Source organism: Helobdella robusta (genome assembly GCF_000326865.2).
Source record: "Helobdella robusta unplaced genomic scaffold HELROscaffold_46, whole genome shotgun sequence".
NCBI classification, from domain to species: domain Eukaryota; kingdom Metazoa; phylum Annelida; class Clitellata; order Rhynchobdellida; family Glossiphoniidae; genus Helobdella; species Helobdella robusta.
Window position 1 is genome coordinate 894,771 of NW_008705138.1, and position 27,577 is coordinate 922,347.

Consider the following 27,577-nt stretch of genomic DNA (forward strand, 5'->3'; position numbering starts at 1 on the left):
GTTTACCTGATAACATAATTTGAATGTCGTCTGCATATGTATGGCTTTTAAAATCATAGAAATCAATTATCTTCAACACATCAGATGTATAAAGCAGAAACAATAGAGGACCCAAAACAGATCCCTGCGGCTCACCAAAGCGAACCACACTGACGTAGGACAAATTCCCGTTGAACGAAACCTGCTGTGTTTGGCCAATCAAGTAGCTTCTGAGCCAAATTATTATTTCCCCAGATATTCCAAAACTTTGATGCAGCCTGAGCAGAAACATTTCATGATTGACACAGTCGAAAGCCGAGCTTCATGTCAAAAAATGTCAACAAGGAAATATTTCGAGCATCCATCTCAGCATAAACCCCTGAGAGAACATGTAGCAGGGCAGTTTCAGCGGAGTGAAGTTGTCTGAAACCGGATTGATGTGCAGGCATGAGATTATTATCATTCAAATGAGCAAGTAATTATCTTGACACCATTCTTTCAATGAGTTTTGATATAAATGACAGATTACTGACTGGTCGATAATTATTGACGTCACCTGGATCTGCATCACTTTTTTTCAACAGTGGCACAACAATTGTATGTTTACAAGGTGTGGGGAAGCAACCTATATTCATGCACAGATTTATCAAACTGGTTATAAATGGACAGAACAATTCAAAATGTTTTTTAAAGAAACGCGTTGGTAAAATATCTAGTTGACAGGACTTTGTAGGTGAATGAAGCACTTCTTTCCAGACATCAGCCTCAGACACCGCCCGAAAAGCCGAAAACAACTGCTGACATCCATGATCATCACTATTTAGACAAGACTGATTCCCAGTGTCAATCCCCTGTTTTATCACTTTAATTTTTTCATTAAAGAAAGTCATGAACTTGCCAGCATTGAGATCAATGAATTAGCGTTTAGTGCCTTCACAGTGACTGTTTAGAAAAATTTTATTAACCACCCTCCACAAGCTTTTTGGAGTTTTACTGTTTTCATTGACAACTTTCTTCCAATATACTTTACGTTTGAGTAAATTTCAGTTTTTTCTTTAAGGGACAATATCCATTCATTTTTATCAGACAATTTACGACTCTTTCTAAAAATTCTTTCTTTTTTTCTAGATTTCCGTTTTGAAGCCTTGCAATCATCATCAAACCACGGTGCAACATGATGGCGCCCAGGCAGCACCAGTACAAGAGGAACAACCCTATCAACAATTCTCTTTACCTCGTCTCTGAATAAACCAAGTTATGCATTTATATCATCAGTTTTACACGGTCTGGGCACTGGAGACTCAAGTACCTGCTCAGCGAAAGCTTTCTCATCCAAACAATTTCAGAGTCGGATCAATCTTTTTGCTTTCAGAGACTTTGTCAATTTTATTGATAAACTAACTTGTACCAAACTATGATCAGAATAGATTCCCCTAGGATAAACCTTTGCTTCACTGACCGCTATATTGTGTGACGTCACAATCAGATTGAGCGTTCCTCCTAGAATATGCGTTGGTTCATCTATGTGGTTGATCAACTGAAACATTTCAAATATTTCACGTAAATTAACAACGTTTGGATTGTTCGACCTCTACTTGTGAATGTTGAAATCTCCCGCTAACAAAATACGGGAACTAATTCATTCAAAGACCGAAATCAGTTCATCTAAAAATGATGCCGTTAATTGTTCAGATCCAGGTCTGTAAATTGCTAGTAGGATATAATCTAATTCATTAATTTTAAGTTTCACCCCCAGAACCTCAAAAGCAGTAACCAGCGGCAGAGTCATCATCAGTGCTTTTTGCTGTTTATATAGGAAAATGTTGAAGAATATGATGCTATCGATGAAGAAAAGGAGACCAAAGAAGATGACCAGCCAATAAAGAAACCTGACACCTAATTTCCCTCTAAATTCACTTTGACAAAGTCAATCTCCATCTAAATTCATTTTGACAAAGTCAATATTTCCCTATATAAACAGCAGAAAGCACTGATGATGATTCTTTCGGAATCGAAATATGGCCTTATTTGCAGCATGAATTCGGAAAATAAGTTTGTTTTGAATTTTAATAAACTAAACGTTCACCAAAAAACTTTAGTGAGAAAAATTGAAAAAACGAACTACAAACATATTAACGCCAAACATTCGGTAGAATTTATAGAATATTGTAAAAATATATATATATATTTCAAAAATTCAACACTACTTTCAACATTGTTTAACTTTTTTATATTTAACTTTTTTATATTTCTTTTTTTCTTTTTTTTCTTGTTTTCATTTTCTACTATAATGAACGTATCATCAACATATCTGAAATTAGACATTTTATTGTTTTTTAAAAAATTTTTATTAAATAAATTTGCAAATAGCTATTTCGAAGAAACTGTTTTCCAAAAGAAACCACATCTCAAACCCGAAATGTATGTAAGATATGTTGATGATACGTTCATTATAGTAGAAAATGAAAACAACTTGATGGACCTAATTGATGAATTTAAATCCAACTCAGTTCTTTCCTTTACCCATGAAATTGAAAATAAGAAACAGCTACCATTTTTGGATGTCCTGATAACCAGAAATGACATTGGTTTTCAAACGCAAGTTTATGTAAAAGACACCAATTTGGGATTTTGTCTTAATGGTATAAAAATAAAATAGTAAAAATAGTGTTATATTTTCTTTAGTTAACAGCGTTTCAACATTGCTCTGATTATACACTCATCAACTCAGAATTATTAAGAATAAAAAAACTTCTCGTAAACAATAATTACTCTTTGAAACAAATTGATCAAGTCATAAATAGATTAACCAAAAAATATCATGAAAATGCACAAAATATACATCAAAATAATGCAATTACCAACAACGTTCCAAACAACAATGAACAGGAAGATAATGGCAACCCCTCCACCACGTCTAATAACTTTGATAATAACAGCATCACAAGCCTCATTACAAACAGTAATAACAATAGCAACAACAATAACAACAACAGCAACAACAACAGCCGTATCATTAGAAACCAAATCAACAACAAAATGAATTTTTGAAATGTTGCGTTAACAACAGTCTGTTACCAAAAATATATATATATATATATATATATATATATATACGTATTTGCATAAACACATATAACTAAATAAATATAATTTGTAATGTAAAAATATTTATATAAATCATCAACGACAATAGGCGGTGCACTGGACATATGGCCCAATTATTCGTTGAATTTTACTAATGTTCCCATAGAATATACATCCCACGCTCCCACATCACGATATCCCCTCTAAGTTACTTACCGAGCTTTTAAAGCCCTTTTGTTGTTACAGACGGCTCTTTGTACCTACAGATCGACGGCGTTGCTATGGGCTATCATATTCTAGGTCCCCCTTTCGCAGAGTTTCATATGTCTGACTTCCAAGCCAAGATATTCAGCGATCCGACAAATAAACCATCAATATACGCAATAAACGACATCTTCATCATCTGTCCATCCAGCCATTACTGATATACACAACTTACAAAATATTTTCCAAATTAATTCTTAATTAAAATTCACAATAGAATTTAGCACCAAAAAAGATTCGCGTTCATTGACCGTCTGTAGAACAGAAAGAAGAGCAGTTAACCACCAAAGTTGATAAATTCCAACTCGTCAATACGTAATTTGTGACCACTCGTTAAAAATCATCTGTCCATCCAGCCATTACTGATATACACAACTTACAAAACATTTTCCAAATTAATTCTTAATTAAAATTCACAATAGAATTTAGCACCAAAAAAGACTCGCGTTCATTGACCGTCTGTAGAACAGAAAGAAGAGCAGTTAACCACCAAAGTTGATAAATTCCAACTCGTCAATACGTAATTTGTGACCACTCGTTAAAAATCCTACGTCGTTACGTCACTCGATACATTTATTTTGCTCTCATTTCATCCATATTTTATTTTCATATTTTAATTAACAACGTACATTCATTACTGCTACATATTATCATAATATATACATTCATTTAAACTAGTTAACACTACATCACTACAAACATGTTTTGTCTTTATATCCAATCTGTAATATCGATATCCACGCTTACTAATTTTAATTCAATATTTTATTTCATTTAAATATTTAATTCATCATAATGTATTCGTTCTATTTTATTCATTTTTACATATTTTGAAATTTACGTTTAATTGGATTTAAAGGTTATCACTCTTATTCTAAATTTGTATTACTATACGTATTTTAATCCAACCTCGTTTAATTATTTTACTTTGATATTTTCTTGATTTTCCTGATTTTAAATATTTCTTTAAATTCATATTTCATATTTTGTAATTTCAAATTGTAGGCTCTGACGATGACAATACAAGTCGAAACAACGTTGTCAAACGCACTATGACAGCAAATCTCAATAAATACGAATTACTTTTTAAGTTGATAAATAAATACCAAATGGGCAAAAACATTTAACTTAATTTGTCTTAACGAAAACCTCGTTCCAAAATATAAATCTTATATTTATGTGTATAAACAAAAATAAATATAAAATGTAAATGAACCTTTAGCTTTAAAGCGTAAGCATTTTTCAGTTTATCAGAAACGGAGGTACTTTCTAGAAAAGCTTCAATGACTCTAGTACCACGTGCATCCTCGCATAACAATTTTAGCTCCTCGAAACTTAATTCGAATAAGCCTTGAACAACTAAAGCAACATTTTTAAACATTAACAAATTCTGCATGATGTGGGATCCATATATGTTAACAAATTGCAGCTTGGGCAATAAAGATGACATCTCGTCATCACCGGTTTTAATTTCATCGTCAGTTTCCTGGCATTGCATAACTCCTTTTTTGCTATAATCATTTTTAGAAGTTCCTGGACTTTTACAAACTTTATTCTGAAAGTTGGAAAATTTAATGGTAATAAAAAAATTTTAGTGGAATTTGAAAACAACTTTGTTAAAAAGCACAAAAATACTGAAGTTGAAAAGATTTCTTCTTGCACGAGACAATTTTGAGCAATTAAAAGATTCAATTCATTCACGGTCAGGAAAAATTAACTCATATTGTTATGAATACCTCACATTAAACGAAGGCATTTCAAAAAAAACTATAACAGTTTTGTGAGTACTATAACTGGAAAGAATCAACAAAGTTTGCACTTGAAGCAGTTGTGTTGATCTATCGGAAATCTTGAACGATAACTTGACGATCTTGGAAGCTACAACACATGTGTTGGAAATATAGAGATCCTTAAAGTTATAACACTGGTGTTTGTATTAACGAGCGCAAGTGTACAACAATATTCTTGTGTCATTACTTTTCTGTCTCTATGGACTGGGTGACCCTACAAGTGCAGGCTTCGGGTCTTCTAGTGAATAGCATTTGATGCTTTGCTGTTGATTTGCAAAATAAATTGTTTTGAGAAAAGTTTAAAGGGTATAAGAAAGCCATGGCGTGATACGCGATCCCATGTTCGAAACTTATCATTGTATAGCGTGAGATCTTGACAGCTTCAGTCAAACCGTAAAGAAACTTTCCCCCACAATAGATAAACACCTTCATAAAGCGTCAAATTGTAAAAGTTCTATTTAGCAATAGATCACGAAACATGAAATATTTGAGCGCACCATCTTATAATCAAAACTTAGCAAAAAACAATTTCAAAAATTTGGACAACAGAGGAATGGGTTGAAACAAAATCTTTAAAATTTAGCTTTATATTAAGGTGATCAAGAGTCGTGCCAAATTTAGATATAAAAACACCTGAAAAAATTAACAAGCCTATTCAAAATGAACTAGAAATTTTGAAGAAGTTTGCGTCAGACCAAGAGCATTAAAGATAAATGCTGATAAAACCGAAATAAAGGACAGCGTGCATCATCAACACATCATCATCATCATGAACAGTCCTCCAAGTCCACAAAATTTATATTTCGAATATGTGGAAAAAACTGCATGTGAATGTAGAAAATGAATTACATCATTGTCTTCAAAGATGCAAGGATGCTACGATGATTCTCTGTCGACTAATGCTTTAACAAATGTCTCCGTCCATTGATTCTTTAACCGTCAATTTGAACTAGCTACAATTAACACTTCCATCTTACCATTTTAACATCGATGCAAATATCCTGGCTTGATTGTAAGCAGCAATGTCATAATGTTTTGTGAGAATATATGTAAGGAATCTGTTTTAATGATTCCGTTAACTTTCTACTGGTTGCTTGGAATGCTCAAATCAGATTATAAAGCTTTTAAATAAATTATAAAAAATTTTTCAAATTTTTTCCTTTTAATTTTAAACACTTTCGTTTTAAATAGTTAGCGGATGATAATTGAAAAAGTTTATAAACACATTAAAAAATAACTAAATTACTTACTTTATCATCGTCATAACTAAAAAAAACTTCATAAGTTGACAGCGATAAAAGAAGTTGTACAAATTTGCATCTTCTGGCCTCTGGTTCATAACAATGAAATGCTTTGCATAAATGCTAAAAAAATGTTTTAAACTTCGTTAATAACTAAAATTCAAATCTAATTTTCAAGTTTTTGCAATATATTAGTCTCTTTTTATGAATTATAAATAATCAACACATAAAATACATTGTATACGCGTGACTAAAATGGTTTTGCTTAGAGATAGATTGCTGAAGAGAGTGCTTGCAACGTGTTACCAATCCAATACACATTTTTACCAATTTTAATCTAACACTGTCCAACAACTTTCATTTCAAGTGATTTCTGTCGCGCCTTGCTTTACATAAAAGAGATGTTTTTTATCTAATCTTCTAAAAACCAACCCATAAAATGTAAAAGACTGGTATGCCAAAAACGGTTTTTCAAGATGATGAACCCATGTTGACCATTTCAACAACTTGTATTTTACTATATCGATTCATAAATGATTATGCACAGGGCTGGTAATGGGGATGAACTTTTTTAAAATATTTTTGCAAAACACAACCTTAAACCATCAAATCTAGCTACTTCACGCTACGTTCATCGTTTTTATCTAGCAAAACCCGTTTTTCAAAAAATGCAAAGGCAAACCACTGACATCTTAACTAGTTGCTTCGGCAAATGGAGCTCGAAAGACAGTAATTTATCCAAGAAAAAATACTGACTCTAAATCTTCGTTTCCTAACTATGAAAAAACTGATACCACAGAAAAAACTCTTATACCACAAAAATCCAAAAGTAATCCGATGGCAAACTCTATTATTTCTATGGAGTCTCCTTCAGTCGATGTGATTGCCGGTCATGAACATTATTTTGTACAACTGACACCTACCCTTCTAGCCAAGAAAATGGAATAATCTCCCTGCGACGGTTTTTCATTTTCATTTTTTCATGGGTCCGTGTGCCTGATCTTTTGCAAATTCATCAAAGTTGATTGAATGATTACTTCAGGAAAACATCACTATTTGATGGGTTGACAAACACGGAACGTATAAACAAAAAGTGTCAGTTTTTGGAATGTTTTGCAACTTGTGTAATGTTTAGCATAATTATCAAGATGACCAAAAAAATAAAAGTATTCAAGACTACCTCTACATGGATACTCAGACGCTCAGGTGGCCGAAACAGTTTAAACGACAGAGCAAGCCTAAAAAGTATTGAGGTTTTTATCACAAAAGCCCAAAAAAGCGATTGGAGGGTAACATAATTTATATGCAAAATTGTTGTATTTCCCACGTTTTCTCTGGGTCATAAAAGAAGGTTACAAGGGCTGCATTAAGGATAATTTGGAGATTCGAACAGATAACATAGTTGGATGGCAATAAAAAAAATAAATTATCAGCGCCAGGAATCTTCGTAGGGCTGAATCATCAAATATATGTTGGTACATCATTTTAATGTTACATTTGTTTACAAGTTTATGCATTTCGTTTTAATCTTCGTAACTGTAGACAAAAAGTACTAAGTTTCACTGCCTTTTGTTATCATAGTACATGCATTCTTGAACATCACTCTTAGATTTTTTACCTGATCAGGTAGATATACTCGAATTATAATCATAACCTCATAATATAATTATTTCTTCTTTTTATATATATTTATGAAATTTATGCCATCCAGTTAGATCTGTTATCTGTTCTAATCTCCAAACATCTACAGAAGCCAATATTAACTTGTACAAATCTATCAACCGAGGTGAATCTATTTTTACCAAATATCAAATATTGAAAACTAAGTGAATTAATAAACATATGAATGATAATATTATCAGCAAAGTTGTTTTAATGAATGAACCAACTATAGAGCAAACTAAGTAAAATAATAAACCTATGAATCATCAAATATTTACAGCAAAGTTGTTTTAGTGTTTGAGCCATTTTTTCGCGATAATTAGCTTCTATATAAATGCTTTAATTAATCTAGGAGAAATTTTTTTGTTATGGCAGTCATCATAACACTTTCTGAATGAGAATTGCATATTTTATACATCAACATCAATTTATGAACAGATAAGTGAAAAAACAAATGTCAGAACCAGCGCTCAAAAATCATTGCGAAGATTGCAAACTATTCTATAGTTTTCTATTTTGTATTATATATGCCATTCTTATTCAGAGATTGTTATGATGACTGTCTTTAGTTCCAGAAAAATTTCTCCTAGATTAATTAAAGCATTTATATAGAAGCTAATTACGGCGAAAAAAATCCAAAAACATCATCAAAAATTTCGAGAAATTCTGATTTAAGCTAAACCCTATTAGACATCAATTATATGATGAATTATAAAAATTAGAATAAAATAGTGGATTTAGTGGTTTTAGGTTGATGTTCGTGATCTTCGACAGAAAGCTTTTTTTAATAGTTGACAACAACAACAACACACGTTTATACGACATTTTTCCCGAGATCGGGGGTTGATGTTTGGCTACCTATGATGAAATCGAAATACCTCTCGACGCAAATTCACATCTGTCACTCGCCTCAGTATCACGCAACCCCGCTTTCACTCTGTCCTTCTCCACCTGCTCTCTCCATCCCAATCGCGGACGACCCCTTCCTATCACTCCTTCAACCTCGAACTCCAACGCTCGCCTAATCCCGACCCTTTCATCCCTTCTCAACACATGTCCATACCACCGCAATCTCGATCTCCTTATCAATGTCACAATGTCCTCATTCAGTCCCATCATCGACATCATCTCTGTACTCCTACTCCTATCCTTCACTTTAACCCCACACATCATCCTCACCATAGCTCTTTCAGCTCTCTGCAGTACACTTTCCTCCTCTCTCCTCAACACCTTCCCTTTTTTTAATAGTTGAACAAGTAAGATATTAATATATTGATGAGTATATTATATATCTTTACGATAAACTTCCAACAGTTTTTACATACGCCATGTACTAAAAATCGAGTTATGTACACTTTGGGAAAGTGTAATTTGTCTTTTATCTACCTTCCACTACCTTTCAACATTTTTGCAACAAATCTAGATATATTTTTTGAAAATTTAATAAACCTTCTCCATATTTTAAGATCATAAAATATAAATGTTAAACCTATTTAAAAATTTAATAAACCTTCTCCATATTTTAAGATCATAAAATATAAATGTTAAACAGAATTTAAATATTTTAACAAAACACATATAAAGTAAAATAGATAATTAAGTTCGTAATAATATATGAAATGGTTTCATTAGAAGATAGGTAGAAGATAGAATGTTTAATAGCCGATTTTAACTGGGTGAATTTTCGTTAGTTAGGCAAAAATGACGAAGCATTTTTTTAATTTACTAGAAGCAATTTTTTCATTGGTAATAATTTCTGCAATTTTTTCATTGGTAATAATTATTAGTAATTTTTACCTATTATAATTTATAAATTTATATATCAAATTTAGTTGATCCTTTTTCATGTCTCTGAAAGACGACCTTTTTGAAAACTTTAAAATCAATATTCTCGTAACTGTAATTGTAATAATTGTGATAATCGTAATAAAATTGTCAGCAAAATTTTACTTTAGATTTGTGTCTAGTCTTAAAACATTTAAACGCTGCTAAATCTTTTATGTACGATTATTGCTCTGATGAAGCTTTATCAGCAATGATTAAGGAAGCGAAAATTTTTGCAATTGAACTTGAAATTTGTGAAGAATCGAATGACAAGAAATTTACACGCGTGCGCAAAAAACCCGACAATTTTCATATGAAGACAATAGTATCACCTGAACAAAAATTTAGAGTATTATTTTACAACGAGATATTATGAACAAATCAATTCAAGCAGTAAATGATAGATTTGCTCAATTATTAAAACATAATGCGTTATTTGGGTTTTTGAACAATATTGTTACAGACGTGAAATCGAGATAAAAATTAATAGTAAGAAATTGTTATGCATAAACCGAAAAATGAACCGCTTGTAAATAAATTAGAAGGTGTAAGTAATTAAAATGATTGTAAATTCATTTATGGGTGTGACACGGCATGTGACACATTTACAAGCAGATCGGTAGCTATATAAGCAACACCGAAAGCAAGATTCGAGACACACAAGAGAGAGGAGAACAGGTAAGAGGACGGAGGACAGCTGAGGTAGAAGTCGTAAATGTGATTTGCGTAGTCATTTGGATTAATTTATTGTTTCTATTACTGCTGGTATTAAATGAACGTTCCGCCTAGTTTCATCTATCGGAAATCTTGAACCTACGGATAAACGAACTTTCGACTATTGTTGGAAACTACAACACAGTGTTGGAGATATAGCGAGTATTAAAGCTATAATATCGGTGTTACGAGGTCGAGGAGGTTACAACACTGGTGTAGAAGTGGGATCTTCGAGAAATTACACACTGGTGACATAAGTAAAATTTTGATAGCTGGAAACTTACTGCAATAAAGAACGCTAGGAGAACTCAATATAATTAGTCTAATGAGAGAAGCTTAATTATTGACGATTGGTTGTATTCCGTGATTTAGCTGTCAATTAGTTATTGTGCTGTATTCTAACGATTTTAACGATTGAATAAACGAGTGATTGATCACAGAATATTATGTGACCACATCTTTACAGTTATTTATCATTATATTATTCTGTTCAGATCCATCTTAGATTCCTTTCAGCATAAATAAAATGTTATTCAATTGATGCATGTTTTCATCAATTAGTTGAAACAAATGTGGTTTGTTTATCATACCACGAGCTAAACATTACTCCTTTTGTTTTAAAACGTTCATAATTCATTTTTATTAAATTGTTGTCACTAGGCTTTAAGCCTAAAAAAAAGATCATTTTCTTTTTTGCATTCGCTTTATAGGTATCAACGATAAACACAAATGAGACGTAGTTTCTTGTCCAGTCTAGCCACGCTATAATTTGGATATCTTATTGTCGTTTTTGTATAACGTGGCTTTCTATAAAAGTCTAACAAAAAGTCTAACATTTCTTCTTTATATAGTTTCTGATCACATTTATAAAAATTATACTCGTTCATTTTAAAAATTTAAAAGTTTTAAAAATAGAAAAAATTTCAATATTGAAAAAATACAAATAAATTAAAATATTGAAATTATCAATAAACGTGAAAACAATGGAATATAGTAAAATTCTATCAAACTGGTTTTTTAAAAAATTCCTATTTTAAATAAAAAAAAGTTTTTAAAAACTTTTTAAATTTTTAAAACTTTACAAGAAAATACTAAAAGATACTAATAAATATTGAAAACATTAAATAATATTAAATGAAGTATTAAAATAAAACAAAATTTTAAAAAATAGAACCGATCCAAAAAAAATTTTAAAGTAAAAAATGTATGAAAATCGCATAGTCTCCTTTTCGCGGAGAAACTTTAAATATGCGATTTTCACTTTCGCAGACTAGAATTGACTTATAAAAATATTTTGAGACAAATCGAGTCACGTCTCAGAAACCAGAAATGGGCAACACGTGTGTACTAGGCTTTTCTTTTTTTAAAAACATATGCTTTTATCATGGAAAACGTTAAAAGTAAAAAAGTTTAGTTGTGTTCAAGTCATGTCATGAAAAAATTCTTAAAGCTTTCACAAAATGGTTCGGTAATGCGGGGAATGCAAACTGCGAATAACAACAGTTCTCGTGACAAATTAAAAAAATTTACTTATATAAAGTAACGTAGAGGTAACGTGTAACGTTTGCAGCAGTGGTTTTACCAACTTTCGAAAAGTGACTAAAACCTTTTACTTTAGTTATCTGCAACTCAAAATAAAACTCAGAAAAAAGGGAAATAAAATTCCAATTATTTAAATTCAGTGTTAACGTTTATCAGAAAAACAGACAAATGGATGACATTAAACAAAAGTAATTTTTATTCAATTATCAAACAAAATTATTAAAACAAAACCAAATTCTAAATATGGAATTGAAATATTAACTAACCTTAACGAATTTTGTTTGCTTTGTTGAATGTAGTTGGCAAGTTCTGCTTATTTCAACTATTACTCCTAAGTGGTTTAATGCAAAAATCGATTCAAAATGTGGAAGCAGTTCTTCATAAATCTGTTTAAACTTTAAACAAAAATTTATTTTCAAGATGTTTAACTGTTTTTTTTTTCAACCGTCAAGATACAGAAATTTTTAATGATTCCTTTAATCTTGTTTGGCAGATCATCTTTTACAATTCATAAATTGTTTCACGTTAATTAATCTAATTTCTTACCGTCTCTCTCTCTCTCTCTCTCTCTCTCTCTCTCTCTCTCTCTCTCTCTCTCTCTATATATATATATATATATATATATATATATATATATATATATATATATATATATATATATATATATATATATGGTACCTCATGCTGAGGTGCACTGGCTATAAGGCGCGTCCCCAGGTGGGGAAAGTCTTGAGCAGGGAGACCTTCTGGGATTGCATCGAATAATATGGAATAAGATGCCGCGAACCAACTGTACCAGAAGAAAGAAGACAATGGTGAAAGAGGCGGAGGATCCTAGGACAACGGCTCCAATAGCGGATGACCTTTTAAATCCACTGCCTTGTGGAACACGGACCTTTGACCCAAAGGCTAGGTGCACTGTTTACAACAGCGCTCTCTTGAACACGAGATAAAAAACTGCAACTGCGCTGCCTTGTGTGCTTCCAGCAAAAAGGGTTGGCCCACTACTTATAAGTGGTTGTTGTCGTTAGGAATTGGGCGATTCCAGATATAAAATTTTTTTGACCCAAACATCTTCTATGTCATCATAAAAAAGGAAAGATTCCCAAGAAGACCTTAAATGGTCAACGGGTGACAATATCCAGGAAGCACGCAACAGTGGAGGGATGTTGCGGAAAATCTGGCGTACCCTCCTGAAATATCAGACTTGGCACTTTAAATACTGGATCGCTCCATGGAAATCGTCGACCTGCTGGAAAGGCGAAGGGTTGACATCTGTTTTCTGCAGGAAACAAGATGGAAATCAAATGGTGTCTCTCTCATTGGGAGTTACATGTTGTTCTGTAGTGGCCAAAAGACAAACCAAAATGGAGTGGGAATCTTTATACGGGAACCACTGGCACAAAATTTACTGGAGGTGACTCGAATCAGCTCACGCCTAATGCTGATTTTCAGTTAATTCAAGCTTTGAGTTCATTGACATAATAAATGGTAATAAACAGTGTGATGGACACGTGGCCTCTCTTGATGTTGAGAGCTTATTCACAAATGTTCCAATTGAACATACCATTGACATCATATGTTCACAAGTTTACAATCACCCAACACTACCACAGCTAAATATACAACCAGATTTACTGAAAGATATTTTGAGATTGTGCACAGTTCAGAGTCCGTTCACTGCTCCTGACGGTTCACTTTTTCTACAGGTCGACGGTGTGGCCATGGGATCTCCTCTCGGCCCACTCTTTGCCGAGTTTTACATGTCCGATTTAGAAACTCGCATATTTAGGACCTAGAGAACAAACCGTTGATATACGCACACTATGTCGACGATATATTCATCATTTGCAGGACTGTTTCTGATATGTATTGTCTGCGGAATATTTTCTAGAATAATTCCCATTTAAAATTCACCATCGAATTCAGCAAAGAAAATGAACTTGCATTTTTGGACTGTCTTATTATGCATTACGAGAAACAATTAACCTCAAAAGTCTGTTAAACCAACCAACTCAGGTCAAGTACTTAATTACAACTTAGATTGCCCTGACAAATATAAATTCAATGTTGTTTATAACTTTGTTTACAGAGCGTATAAAACTTCATCCACTATTTTTCATAGTGAATTAGTGAGAATCAAACAATTTTAAATTAACAATAACTACCCTAACAAGATTATTGACAACATTATTCGCAAGTACTTGAATAAAATCAATAACTCAACACCTACAGCGTTACTACCATTAACTACAACAAAAACAACAACACCAATCTTCTAACTTAACCAAATGCATGATAACTACAAAATAGACGAATTTCAACTCAAAAATATCATAAAATCTAATATTTCTATGTGTAACGATGAACATCAACTCAAACTCATTATATATTAAAAAACAAGCCGGACATCCAACTTAATAATAAAAAATAGTAACAGACATTCCACAAGTATTTTGGAACAGAGTAGCGTGGTGTACAGCCTCAATTGTCCTATGCCACACAGTGTTGTGGAAAATTATGTTGGGCATACGCGTACTACTCTGGCCAGAAGATTCACCATGCATGTAAAGAATGGCGCCATTAAAGATCATATGTTTAAGACTCACGGTTTGCTGCTAACCAGAGCGATATTAGACGCCAACACAAAAATACTTAAACACGAATCGCATCTTGTTCGTCTTAAATTAAAGAGGCTTTACACATTTACAACAACAAACCTTCTATAAATAAACAATTGGAACACATTCGTCCATACCCTCCATCTTTATCCACAATACAGACAGAACAGTCCACAATGTGCCATTCATATCAACAACCGTGAACCACCACCACAATGTCGCTACGAGTATGAGTCGGCTCCTAAAGATGAGATACCTGTGAACGGTGACCATGTGACCATTCGTCATAAGACTAATGTCACGGTGTAGCTGACTTCATTATTTGATAGTGCATAGTCAATATTTCCGTGATTTTAAAATTATCTATATATATCTTAACATATTTAATAAATAAATTTTTAGCATTTTTCCACAAGCTTTCCATTCTTGTCCACTTTTAACAATAATTGTTTACATTCGACTAAATTTATGTTTTATTTCTATCTCTCCGTTTTTTAATTTTATACTAATTAAATTGCAATATTAATTTATTTAACTTTTCATTATTTTAATAATGGTTCGCTTTAATTGCATTCAAAGTTTTACAATATAAATTTATTTCTACAATCTTTAAAAATATAAAATTACCCTAGCAAAGGTTAACAACCTGTCATTTCTTTAAAATTCCATTATATTTTACATACATTTAATATTTAGTTTAATTTCATATTTTGCATATTTCATATTTATTTATTTTAATTTCATATTTTGCAATATTCACTTTCACATAAGCTCTGATAATGAATTATTCAAAACAGCACTGTTAGCCTCAACATGTCGTTCATTTTAAAATAAATATCAATTTGAAAAGTTTAGAAGTGTTGAGTTGTTACTAAAGAAAGTTATTAACGCAAAATGGGCTTCTATTTTCAACGATGTTTGCATATATATATATATATATATATATATATATATATATATATATATATATATATATATATTAACGCTATCTATACAATTACGAGCTATGTAAGCTATTTAAAATGTTGCGTGCAATTTTTGAACAAAATAAACAATTGCATTTGGTTTCATTATAACTATTTTTGGGGTTCTCATTTTGTCATTAATAAAAATTAAAAACTAATCATTAGACGTCAAAGAATCATTTCATTCAATTTGCTTTTAATACATTCTAAGTTTGTAATTACACCATTTGGTTTGTTTTTAAAATTACCAGCTTTTATTGAACTATTGTGATAATTTATAAACATAATAAAAATGTTAAATAGCAACCTGTTTTTTATTTCTGGAGCTTTTGATAAGTCTTTGAAGTACAAAATTACCTATTGGAGAGGTTGCCATGTGTAACAACTTACCTAACAAAAAATTATAGAAGCATTATTTAAAAAAAAATAATTTAGAGAGATAGAAAAAATAAAAACAAAGTGATTTTTTTTCTTGAATCTTTCTAAAACCTTTATTTCCAAATAAAATCAACATAAACTGGGAGAATTGTATTTAAAAAAATAAAACAATAAAACCTAAAATAAAAAATATCATATATTTTAGAAACATAAATTAGGTTAGCTTTTATTTAAAATAAAAATAAAATTTAAATGACAGTTTATACCTTTAAAATGTAAGCTAAAAATTTCTTCAAATCTATCGTCTGAAAGTGTGATGAGGACTTGTTCTAATAAATATGAGCCGATTTCTTTTTCACTAACGACTAACAATCTTTGCAAATTATTTAAATTATGTTACAAATATTTATAAAAATTAGTAGTAATACAAACTTTTTGTCAACGTGCTCAGTAAAAAGTTCAGAATTTTCTATAAAATTGCTGAGCAATTCGCTGCTAACATTAACTGGCAATGATTTCAGAGAAAGAACCATAGACTGAAGAACAGGATTTGATAATGTGTTACAAACATGATCTACGTTTAAAAAAATTATTGAAAACTGTTTTAATATCAAAAATTTCACCAAAAAATCACAACAAACGATATTAAACCATAAAAAACTCCGTGCTAGCAAAAGCTAGCAAAAAGGTAAACAGTTAATTTTTAAACAGTAAACAGTTAACCAGTTAATTTTTTTTATTATTTTTACAACGGAAGTTGAAAACAGCAATAGAGTAGCTTAATTTAATGCAAAGCACACTCTCATTTACCTCAACCAGAGGTACGTTACCCTGAACACCTAACCTATTCTAAGCGGCCTAACACTTTTATTCAGAGGACTGTGCCAAGATCTTTCCATTTCACTATGATGTTCCAATTTTAACGGGATAAAGCGCAAGGAAAGTTCTTTTAAGGTAACTGATCTCTAGACAATCTTTATGGTAGCTTGAAAAAAATAAATCTATCAGTTAAATTTGATGCCTGATTCCATCCTTGTTATGAGGCGGGTGAAAAATATCCAACTTTGGCCCTTCGAAAAATCCACTTCCCGACTCCGACTTCTCAAAAAAATCCGACTCCGGATAAAAATTTCCGATTCTCGATTTTGGGTTCCGAATTACAAAAAAAATTTTCATTTTTTGTATTATAATTTCACCTTATTATCGATACTAAATAAAAAATACTTTAAAAACACTTAAAATAAGCATATTTCGAATATTTTCATTCAGCACACAATTATATAAATATCAATTGACAACGCAAATAATTTTTCGTAATCAAACCTTGCAATTTAGATAAACTGACAAGCTTGTTATCTAAATTTAAGAGCTGTTCTTGAAAAAACCTTTTGATTTTTGACGGATAGGTAATATCTGAAATTGAAGAAATTTTTCTGCTAAAATTAAAGTGTAGGTCAATGAAAACCATCAACTCTTATCTTATCTCTTATCCATCGCTTTTTCGTTTTAGTCTCTTTCACTAATTTAAAAAAACTAAGTTACGAAACGTAAATTTTGAAAAGAAAACAAAGTCTATTCAAAAAAGGAAGTTTTACTAAATCTAACGACCTCGCTTGTGTTCTACTCAATACTCAGTTCTTTATTATCTCAACGGAGCGAAAACCAAAACGGCTTAACACGTGACAGATTTACTATTGATAAATTTCTTACACTGTCGCTCTTCCTGCAGACTAGAAATAAGTTTAGTCAACCACTTTGGATTGGGTTCACCTTTTGACTCCTGTCAATAGAGTCGCTATGTAGCGTTGTTCTGTATCCTGAGTTTCATCAGCTGGGAAATTGTTTAAATTCCTTTACTCGGACATCCGAGCTGTGTGAAGTTGCGAAAATAATGTTCTTGGTGGTTTAGGAGTGGCGTCAGATTTTTGCACCGAATAAATTTAAGACCCCAAAGAATACTCGGCACCTTAATTGACACAAGTTGAACTATGCAGAAGATAATGATTTGCTGGCAGAGGCGTGGATCAGATGAAACTTTAAATCAGACTGTCAAGATTTTATTGTATCAGTAGGTAGCTTAGCTGCATTTCCAACACAGCCAGACTTGTCAAGGCTGTCGATGCTTTTAGCTAACCAAACGTGCACTCGGAATAAGCAAGTAATGCTTAGTTAAGCCACTAAAATTTCAAGAGATAAAACAGTAGCATTGGTTTTTTTTATTGTGTGGTTGTGAAATGTAGCCAATATACCATCGACACGTCCGTAGGTTTGATCCACGAAAATTATCTTCAAAAAAAGTTCGGATCCAATAAAAAACAAATTTCCAAATACTGCTGTTTTAGAAATGTGTGGACAATGAGGCTCACGTAATGCAAGCATATATAAATATCCGACACCAACTCCAGTCTCTCAAAAAATTCCGACTCCGGGTAAAAACTTTTTACTCTGGATACGACTCCCAGAATATTTTTCAACTTTTGCATCATAATTTTACTCTAATATCACTACCAAATGAAAAATATAAAAGAACACTTAAAATCAGTCAATGTAATTTGTTTCAAAACATACTGAAACAAAATAGTCATTTTATTCACATTATTAGCATTTTCAGTATTAACAGATAGAAAATAAACTGTTATTTTATTCACATTATTAGCATTCTTAGTATTAACAGATGACTGTATATGCTACATATATTTATCTTCTTAAAAACACGATCCTAAAAAATTTTTCATAATAAAAATTAAAAAATTTCAAATCCAAATTTCAAATACAAAAATTTCGACTCCGACAAAAATCTCCAACTTTTTGGATGTAAGCTCAGTTTCGATGAATTGAGCATGTCAAGAGCATACCAGTCTAACGCTATTTTAGAACACCGAAAACATTGTTCCTGCGACTTCACACAGCTCAGAGTGTCCGTGTAAAGAATTTTTAAAAAATTTTTAACTGATAAAATGCATTTAGGCTACGGAACAACGACAGCATAGCCTCTCTGTTGACAGGAGTCAAAAGCTGCCCTTAGGTCAACGAACTCCTAAGTGGTCGATTAAATTTACGTCTAGCTTGCAGCGAGAGCGACAACGTAAAAATCTTATGAAAGCAAATCTTAGCCAAGTTTTCTTTGAATAATTAAATTTACGAAAGGATGTCAAAAGAAAACTGAAAAAACGCAGAACGGAAATGCATCAGGAAGACAGATTTTTAGAAATATTCACGTCAATATTCACAAAGAATACGTTCACATGGAAGCGCAGACGCAGTCCATCGTCCAGCCATTCTCCAGGTTCTCGGTTATTTTTCGGTTTGCTATACTTTTGTTATTACCTTGTATAACCACAGAACCACAGCTAATCTAATGACTTGCAGTAGTTTTGCACTAATGCCAAATACTCCTGATGCGTGACTTAGTTCATATGCATAATCTTTTTCTTCTTGTGTGTGAATTCTCTTGGGTGTCGGAGTCGGATGAAAATTTATCGGACTCCGACCTCTTGATTTAAAAATTTCCGGCTCCGGGCTCCGAATTTTAGAAAAAATTTTCATTCACATAATTATTTTTTTTAGCAAAATTATTCTACATTTATGTTTTAAAATACACTGAAAATAAGTAATATAAAGTTATTATTTGTGAGTGAACAAAACCAGTGTTCATATGCTGCCTTGCAAGTTTTCAAATTTCATAGTTAACAAATTGTATAGCAGCACTAAAGTGAAAAACATTTCAACATTTTCTGTAACAGTGACAGCGAATGAATTAAATATTTTTTATAATTTAATCGAGACTATTGTAATTATAATAATTAAGAAAAAAAAGAACAAACAGATATTCATACAACACAGTATAATGTGAAAAAATAAAATTAAATCAAACCATTTTAAAGACAATTTCCTTGAGTAAAAGCTTGAATGACCTTATATTTGTTATATTCACTTCATCTAAAGGCAGCTCATTCATTAATTTTATACCACAGACTGCCCAATGCCTGTCATTAGTTACTGTCCTACTTTTCAATAATTTAAACTTGCCATTATATCGACTATTAGTTGTAGTTAATTCAAATGTATTGAAATGTTGGTAGTTTTCCATATATAAAACTTTGTAGAAAAATATTAGTGTTTGATATTTAGTTGCTTTATATTAAAAATTGTGTACAAGGTATATATTGGCTTGGTGTGGTCTAGTTTAGATAGTGAAAAACATGTACGTAAGAACTTTTTTGGAGCAACAAATAGTTTGTTAATTAAATATTTGGCCGTGCTCCCCCAAAAAATATTCCCATAGGTTAGATATGGAAAAAAGAGGATATAGTACAACGTTATTATAACTGATAACGTTAGTTTATTGCGTGCTCTATATATTATTTCATTAACTCTATATAATTTTGCTAGGATCATTTCAATATGTTTCGACCATTTCAAATCACTCTGTAACATGATACCCAAGAATTTTATTGAATGAATATGTGGTAGGATTTATTTTAGATAGGTTATTGAACATGGCATTGTTGGTTTTTATTTTAGGGCCAAACAAAATGTAACAAGATTTTTTCAGATTTAAAGGTAATTTATTATTTCTAAAAAAATCATATTACTCCATATAGGTTCAGACCTATCAAGTTTTTAATCATTTCATACCTTCCTAATTATTACCCAAATTTGTCAAAATTCATTACATTGGATTTTTCACATATGATAGGTGTGTCAATGTTTAATGTATCTATTCAACATATTGATTTTAACAAGGACTGCAGTTTTTTCCATTCTCCATGATCGCAATGAGCCATTGCGGTTTTGTCTAAATAATATAGAAATAAGAAAAAACACGGCCATAGGTGATTTCTATTTGTGAAACAACATAATTTTTCTCGTCTTTTAATATAAAAATTAAACGCATTGCTCAATTGCGAAAAATAATACAATGATTACTTTCAGCTTCTAAATCTATAGAAACCGTTCCTATGCTACCTTCAATAAAATACGTATTAAATGAAATAGCTAATTATCAACTAATATTATCAACAGGTCAACGAGTTAGCTCAGTCGGTAGAAGTGCCATGTTTCGCGCTGCTATTACGCGATAGCATGGTTCGAATGCTGTCTGTCCAAAACACAAAAATCTGACCCTAACCCGTAGTGATGCGGTGCTTGCGCTTGCATACATAATGTGTATGTGTATCCTATGGCACTGAGCTTTAAATGGTTTTTGTGGCACTGAGGTTTAAATATAAGATATAAGTAAAGAATTACTTATATGTTATACAGACAGAGCTGCATTATAAAAAAATAAAAAAGATTAATAAAAAATTAACATAAAACAATATTAGCCAACCGCTTTTCGGACAGATTTTGTTGGAAATATTTTGTTTTTTATATATGATCTGATCATCAAATCTTCTACATGATAATAACTCAATGATTGCACGAATGATGTGGCTTGCACTGCTATGTTGCATAAAAAAAGCTAGCTGTGAGTTAACATAACAAACAAGATCAGAGGCAAGAATGAGTTTTAACTCATCTTGTAATTTTTCAAATTCGAATTCGCTTTTCTGCATGTTACTATGGACAGCTGAAAATAAACAATGTAATAACTTTGCAGATATTTACCATAAAATTTTGCGATAAAAATATAACATACCAGAAAAAAAATTGGAAGAATTTCTAATAATGCACTGAAGAGTAAAACTCGCAAATCTGTTAGTAACACAAACTTCCCAGTTGTTGGACATGCATCGAGCAATTCCAACAAATTGATCTATATTTGCATGTGTGAGCAATTTTTCAATTAGCTTGCTACCAATATTGTTTTGGGACACAAGAAGTGCATTTTCTTTCAACTGGTCCAGTGCATTACTTATCAAAGTATCTTTAAATTTATTCAAATAAGCAAATATATTGGTAAATTTTCATTACATTGCAGGAAAAACAATATTGGATAAATCAAAGAACTGAAAAATGAAAATAGCACTTACTTTTTTCTTCATTATTGTCACATACTTCATCTAACGTTTGAAATACTCTGCAGTAGTAAACTAATGATGAATCATCAAGTACGCTTTTAGCTAGCTGATTTTTTAGTTTTTTTTTCCTGGACTGATTCATTTTTAAGGCTGAAACAAAATAATGTATATGTAAATTGTTTATAATATGTGATGATTATATTATGGATGTGATAGACAGGAATCCCTTTTTTGTATTCAAACCCGGTCACAGACCACCAGGCCATCACGTAAAGTTTTTAAAAACTAAATATTCAACCCAGCTAAATATTATGGGCTGTTAAGTTAAGTTCAAGACGATATTTTCCCTTGCCTGGTATCTTAAAACATGATCCCTTGGTCATAAATATAAATCTAAGTAATGCTTCATCCCAGATCCTTCAACTCTAGTGCAGTATAAAGCCCATAAAACCTTCTTTTCATATACTTGTCTTTCTGTCATATTGTAGCTGTTGTTGAAAAGGTGTTGGGTAGTGTGGTGAGGTGAAAGACAGAGGTTGCATTGGTCGGGAATGGCATAATTATATAGAACTAAGGTAACTGTTGAGGTAGGTAGAGTACCACAGCAGAGCTGTGACAGGATGGTTCTTGTTTTGCTGGGTAGCGATGCTTCAATTTTGCTGACTGGAGGTGGATGACCATTCAGTATTGGGTTTGATTTCAAAGAGTTGATAGTATTGAGGACTGTTGAAGTGAGGATACGAAGGAGTAAAAGTTTGTTCGTGTGATTGTGAGGAAATGATGAAATGGTGTTAAGTCAGGTTGAACTGAAGTGAAGGTGTTGAGTGTTTGTTAAATGTTGCAGAGCACTGGTGAGGCATTGACTAGATGATGACACAGGTGATCATTATTGAGGCACTGGAAGAGCCATTGGTTTGTGAGTAGGGCGGTAGGCAGGTAGGACGCTAGTTTTTTGGTGTAGGTGGTCTATGGGTTAGGTTAGCTGTTGTTTGTGCAAATTGAAAGTGAACGAAATTTCAAAATTTGTGCCAATGTACAACGCTATAGCTCTTGAACTAGCAAATGTATCTTGATGAAATTATGTGTGCATATCAATAATGAAACAAATAAAAATTATTGTCTCGAATCAACAAACATTTTTTAAAAATATCTTGAAAAATTTGTATCTAAGTGTGAAGTGAATTGATGGGTGCATTGTTGAGTGAATGGATGAATTGACAGATAGATGAGTAAATGAATGAACCAATGATCGAATGTATTAATGAACAATAAAAATGAATAAAAATCAAGGTTTTAATTTTTTGAACTTAAAACAAAAATTTGAGATTATATCTGCATCAAAGCAGTACATTTAGAATAGCATTGTAATGTGATGTGTTGTAAGATAACGTATTAACATAATAGAGAAAATTTTAATGAGCGCAGGTGTACAACCCATAAGCCCAAATTCCCAAAAATTAGTTAATTAAAAGAAAGAATAAATTGTTCAAGTGATAATAAAAGTAATACACTCACATGTCTCAAGCATATCCACAATCAAACTCACATGCCAACCGAAATATCAATCAAACTGGATAATTTGCATGCCATTCGTACTTCATCTCAAACTCATTAGTAAATAGTCAAACGGATCTTTAAATTGATTTACGGATTTTGCACCCACAATTTCCTGTTGTAAAGAATTCCACATGGGTATAGCTATAGCTCTGTTAACAAATGCCTATTTACTCATGTTTGTTCTAATCTTATTTCCTTCAAACTTTTTATGGTGTCCTCTAGTTATCGAATCTGTACATAATTTTAGATCTGGATATAAATTACTATTTAAGTTATCATTTAAAATATTATACAAAGTAACTAATTTTTTAACCCTGGAAACGATTTTTTTAAAGATTGAGTATCCGGTAGCCTTGATTTTCCGGATTTTTTGTTTAGAAATACATAGCTATCTTTATTTTATATTAACTGTAGAAAGGAAAAAAGTGATCAATTTAACGGAAGTATTTTTAAATTGATTTATAATTAATTTGTTAATCCCGGAAACTGTTTTTTGAAGATTGAGTATTTGGTAGCCCAAATTCTCTGGATTTCTTTTTTGAAATAAATAGGTATTTATATTCTACGTCCTACCTAGGGAAACTGGGTCTCTGAACACTAGACGAAGATTGATTGATAGGTATTCATATTCTATGTTAACTGTAAAAAGGAAAGAGTGATAGAATTAAAAGAGAAGTATTTTAAAATTTAAATTAATTATTTTTTTCCAGTTATTATTTTACATAGACGTTATAAATAAAAATATAATTATATATATTTATATTCATAAATATTTATATGTACTAACATGTCTATAAAATAAAATAAAGTCCATTATAAACATTTTAAATATATGTCTATGTGAAAATATACTTTACGTGTATGCATTGTGTACATCATTTCATCATTTTCCATATTGTCTGTGCAAAAATATACTTAACGCTCTCTCTTTTTCAGCCATGTTTTACTGCGCATATACTTACTGTGGCTTGTGGCAATCTTCAATACCGTCAATAAGAACAGTAGTTAAAAAAATTTGCTCATTTTGGGAGTTTGGCGATACGAAAATTCTACTATAAATTTATCATTTAAATAAACAAAATACTCACCTCACTAATCACTAACTGACGTTGATCCGAACAGCCACAAAAGACTGAATAAATCCGCAGGAAATACGAAGGTAATGTTTGCGACGGTTTTAACACAGCGACGATTAACATTAAGCATATGTAAAAGGCGGATTATGAAAAAACCGATTAAATAATAAATATGAAAATGAAAAAATATTCATTATTGTTCCTTATTTGTTATTTATAACATTTTAACTTTATTCAGATTAAAAATTGTATAAAACAATAAAAAAAAACTTCATAAAATCGCAATATATTAATATACCAACGATAAGCAGAAAGTTAAAAAATCGCCAAAAATCCATTTGTGTGTGCATCTCAAAAAAACTTGCATCTTCTAATAGACAATTTTATCCTTTAAAATATCATAACAAAACTTTTTCCCGTTTTGTGCACATTCTCAAAAATTCGATTGAACGCATTATCCATACATTTCCAAATTTGCGACATCGGTAACGAGAAAGTTAAAAAATCGCTAAAAATCCATTTATGTGTGCATCCCAAAAATACTTGCATTTTTCAATAAACAATTTTATCCCCTAAAATACCATATATAACAAAACGTTCTCCCCTTTTGTTTACACCTTAAAATATTGGGTTGAACGCGTCATCCATACATTTCTACATTTGCTCCATCTGTAACGGTAAAGTTAAAAAATCGCCAAAAAATCCATTTATGTATGCATCTCAAAAATATTGTATATTTTAATAGAAAATTTTATCCCCTAAAATATCGTATAAAAGAAAACGTTTTCCCGTTTTGTGCACATTCCCCAATATTAGATTGAACGCGTCACCCATACATTTCTAAATTTGCGGTCTCGGTAACGAAAAAGTTAAAAAATCGCCAAAAATCCATTTATGTGTGCATCTCAAAAATATTTAAATATTCTAATAGACATTTTCCTTTTATAAAATATCATATAAAACAAAACTTTCTCCCGTTTTGTGCACATCCCCAAATATTGGTTTAAACGCGTCATCCATACATTTCTAAATTTGCTTCATCGGTAACCTTGGTACACCTCTTCTTCAACTGTACTACTTAAAAGATGCATGGTGCAGTTGGTTTACATTATTCAACTAACCTCTTTTCTTTCTTCGTTCAGTTCTAGTACCCTTTGGGAATTAGAAAAAGATGACGAAAAATTACCATCATGCAAAAAGGGAATATTAGATTTGAGGCAATGTTTATTACAAATAAATTGATGTAGCACATGCAAATTATAATACATTATAAATGAGATAATAATACCTCCTGCCGGCGAATTATTTTTAACAATTGCAACATTTTCATCATGTGATGTCTGAGTGGCTTGCCGTTGTGCTTCATTGATGACATCAGTGTTATCTACTTGCTGCAACAAACATTGTTTGTCAGTTATATTATTTTGCAGTATCTTAAGGATACGATTGTTTTGTTATCAACCAACCACTTGGCTAAGGCATTGTTGTTGCATGTTTTTATGCTCTGTAGGTTTTGTAAAGATTCAACGTTGCTTTTGGGACCATTTTCAGTAAACACTAAAAAGCATTTATTCCTCCGCAATAAGTCATGCAATCTGTGAATTTCTATTTTTTAATGTTATCATTGGTTTTTTACATTTTCGACAGTGCATTTACCGCTTTCGATTGGTGAAGTTATTTCTCTGCTTTAGGCTCCTGCAAGCGTGGCCAAACCAACCATGTTCATCTAAACTAGACTGTAATTTAATAAAAATGTTGATCCGTTTAATGAATAATATGCATTGCACAATAATTGAACTATAGTTCTTTAACGCGTGAACATTTCGATTTACAAAAAAAAACAAAATATGTTTTTATTTTAGCTCAAAATTAACAAATACTAATGCAATTGCAGCAAAAAGTGATATTTAAATATTTTAAATTGAAATAAAGTTTGTGATGACTATAATTGTGAATAGTACAGATTGACAAGCGTATAAATTTTAACTATATATACGTGGTAAAATATAATAAACTATAGTGTTTTTGCGACAAATTAATACAGCATATTTATAAAATATAAGTTTTATCTTTAATTGAAATGTATGAAAACACGCAAAAAAATATAATAATATGTTATAATAATAAAAGAAAAACTTATAGCACCAAAAAAGTCCAAACCCTAGCGATTGAATAAATATATATATATGTACCAAGTATTACTAGCCCACGGATTATGATAGCTATGTATATGTGTGTGTGGTGTGTGCTGAAAATCAAAATGTTATGTGAATGAATTGGTAATTGCACGCTACAGGTATCAATATCGCTAACAGATATAGTTATCGTAACATTTATTTTTGCGGCTTCGTACAATTTTTAGTTATAAAAAACCTTTAGTAACTTTTTTCTGCCTATACCTTTCGCTATTTCTTTTTTCAAATTAACAGTAAAAATTTGTCGATTACGTTGAGCTGTTAACAATAGACTAATGCCTCCCTTCGACTAATTCTGATGTGACGCAGCATCATAAAACTAAAACTATTGACGAGCAACGTCCTGTTTCACTGACGGTATTTACTACCGAAACATAAACATCTGGATGTACGCGAATCCGGTCCGTTTTGTGATGTAATTTTTATGTCACCTTGGGCCAAAAAACAATGAATGAAGTTGAGTCATCAACTACCACTATGTGTGAAATTAAAACAATTAAAATAAAAAACAATTATATTAGTATAAATGTAATTCTTTTCAGAGAAGCCAACAAAAAAAACTAGGATCTGGTACACACAAATTTGTAGCAAATAACTCGTTTAAAAAAAGTAAAAATGCCGCGAATTAAAACATGAAAATTAAAACTTTAACATTTCTTTAGAAAATTCTATTAGAATTTAAACATGCAGCATAATTTTAGAAGTTTTTTTTAATTTTA

At 31.4% G+C, this 27,577-nt stretch overlaps 4 protein-coding genes across 4 annotated transcripts; 1 reads left to right on the forward strand and 3 right to left on the reverse strand.

Moving 5' to 3' along the window:
• Positions 1 to 4,248: 4,248 nt before the first annotated feature.
• Positions 4,249 to 5,441, reverse strand: HELRODRAFT_178188 (hypothetical protein; the record flags this gene model as incomplete). The annotated part of the gene is made up of 4 exons (XM_009026321.1): positions 4,249 to 4,278; positions 4,547 to 4,885; positions 5,150 to 5,254; positions 5,334 to 5,441. The coding sequence occupies 4 exons, from the start codon at positions 5,439 to 5,441 to the stop codon at positions 4,249 to 4,251; spliced, it is 582 nt and encodes a 193-aa protein (XP_009024569.1).
• Positions 5,442 to 12,879: 7,438 nt separating this feature from the next.
• On the forward strand, positions 12,880 to 15,033 carry HELRODRAFT_178189 (hypothetical protein; the record flags this gene model as incomplete). Its single annotated transcript, XM_009026322.1, has 3 exons — positions 12,880 to 13,016; positions 13,200 to 13,520; positions 14,886 to 15,033. The coding sequence occupies 3 exons, from the start codon at positions 12,880 to 12,882 to the stop codon at positions 15,031 to 15,033; spliced, it is 606 nt and encodes a 201-aa protein (XP_009024570.1).
• A 951-nt stretch (positions 15,034 to 15,984) lies between these two features.
• On the reverse strand, positions 15,985 to 16,966 carry HELRODRAFT_178190 (hypothetical protein; the record flags this gene model as incomplete). Its single annotated transcript, XM_009026323.1, has 4 exons — positions 15,985 to 16,079; positions 16,334 to 16,440; positions 16,500 to 16,641; positions 16,912 to 16,966. 4 exons carry the CDS (start codon positions 16,964 to 16,966, stop codon positions 15,985 to 15,987), a joined length of 399 nt encoding a protein of 132 aa, XP_009024571.1.
• Positions 16,967 to 17,910: 944 nt separating this feature from the next.
• Positions 17,911 to 25,754, reverse strand: HELRODRAFT_178191 (hypothetical protein; the record flags this gene model as incomplete). The annotated part of the gene is made up of 8 exons (XM_009026324.1): positions 17,911 to 18,075; positions 19,395 to 19,587; positions 19,982 to 20,107; positions 21,193 to 21,281; positions 21,782 to 21,936; positions 22,043 to 22,136; positions 22,482 to 22,753; positions 25,712 to 25,754. The coding sequence occupies 8 exons, from the start codon at positions 25,752 to 25,754 to the stop codon at positions 17,911 to 17,913; spliced, it is 1,137 nt and encodes a 378-aa protein (XP_009024572.1).
• Positions 25,755 to 27,577: the final 1,823 nt, after the last annotated feature.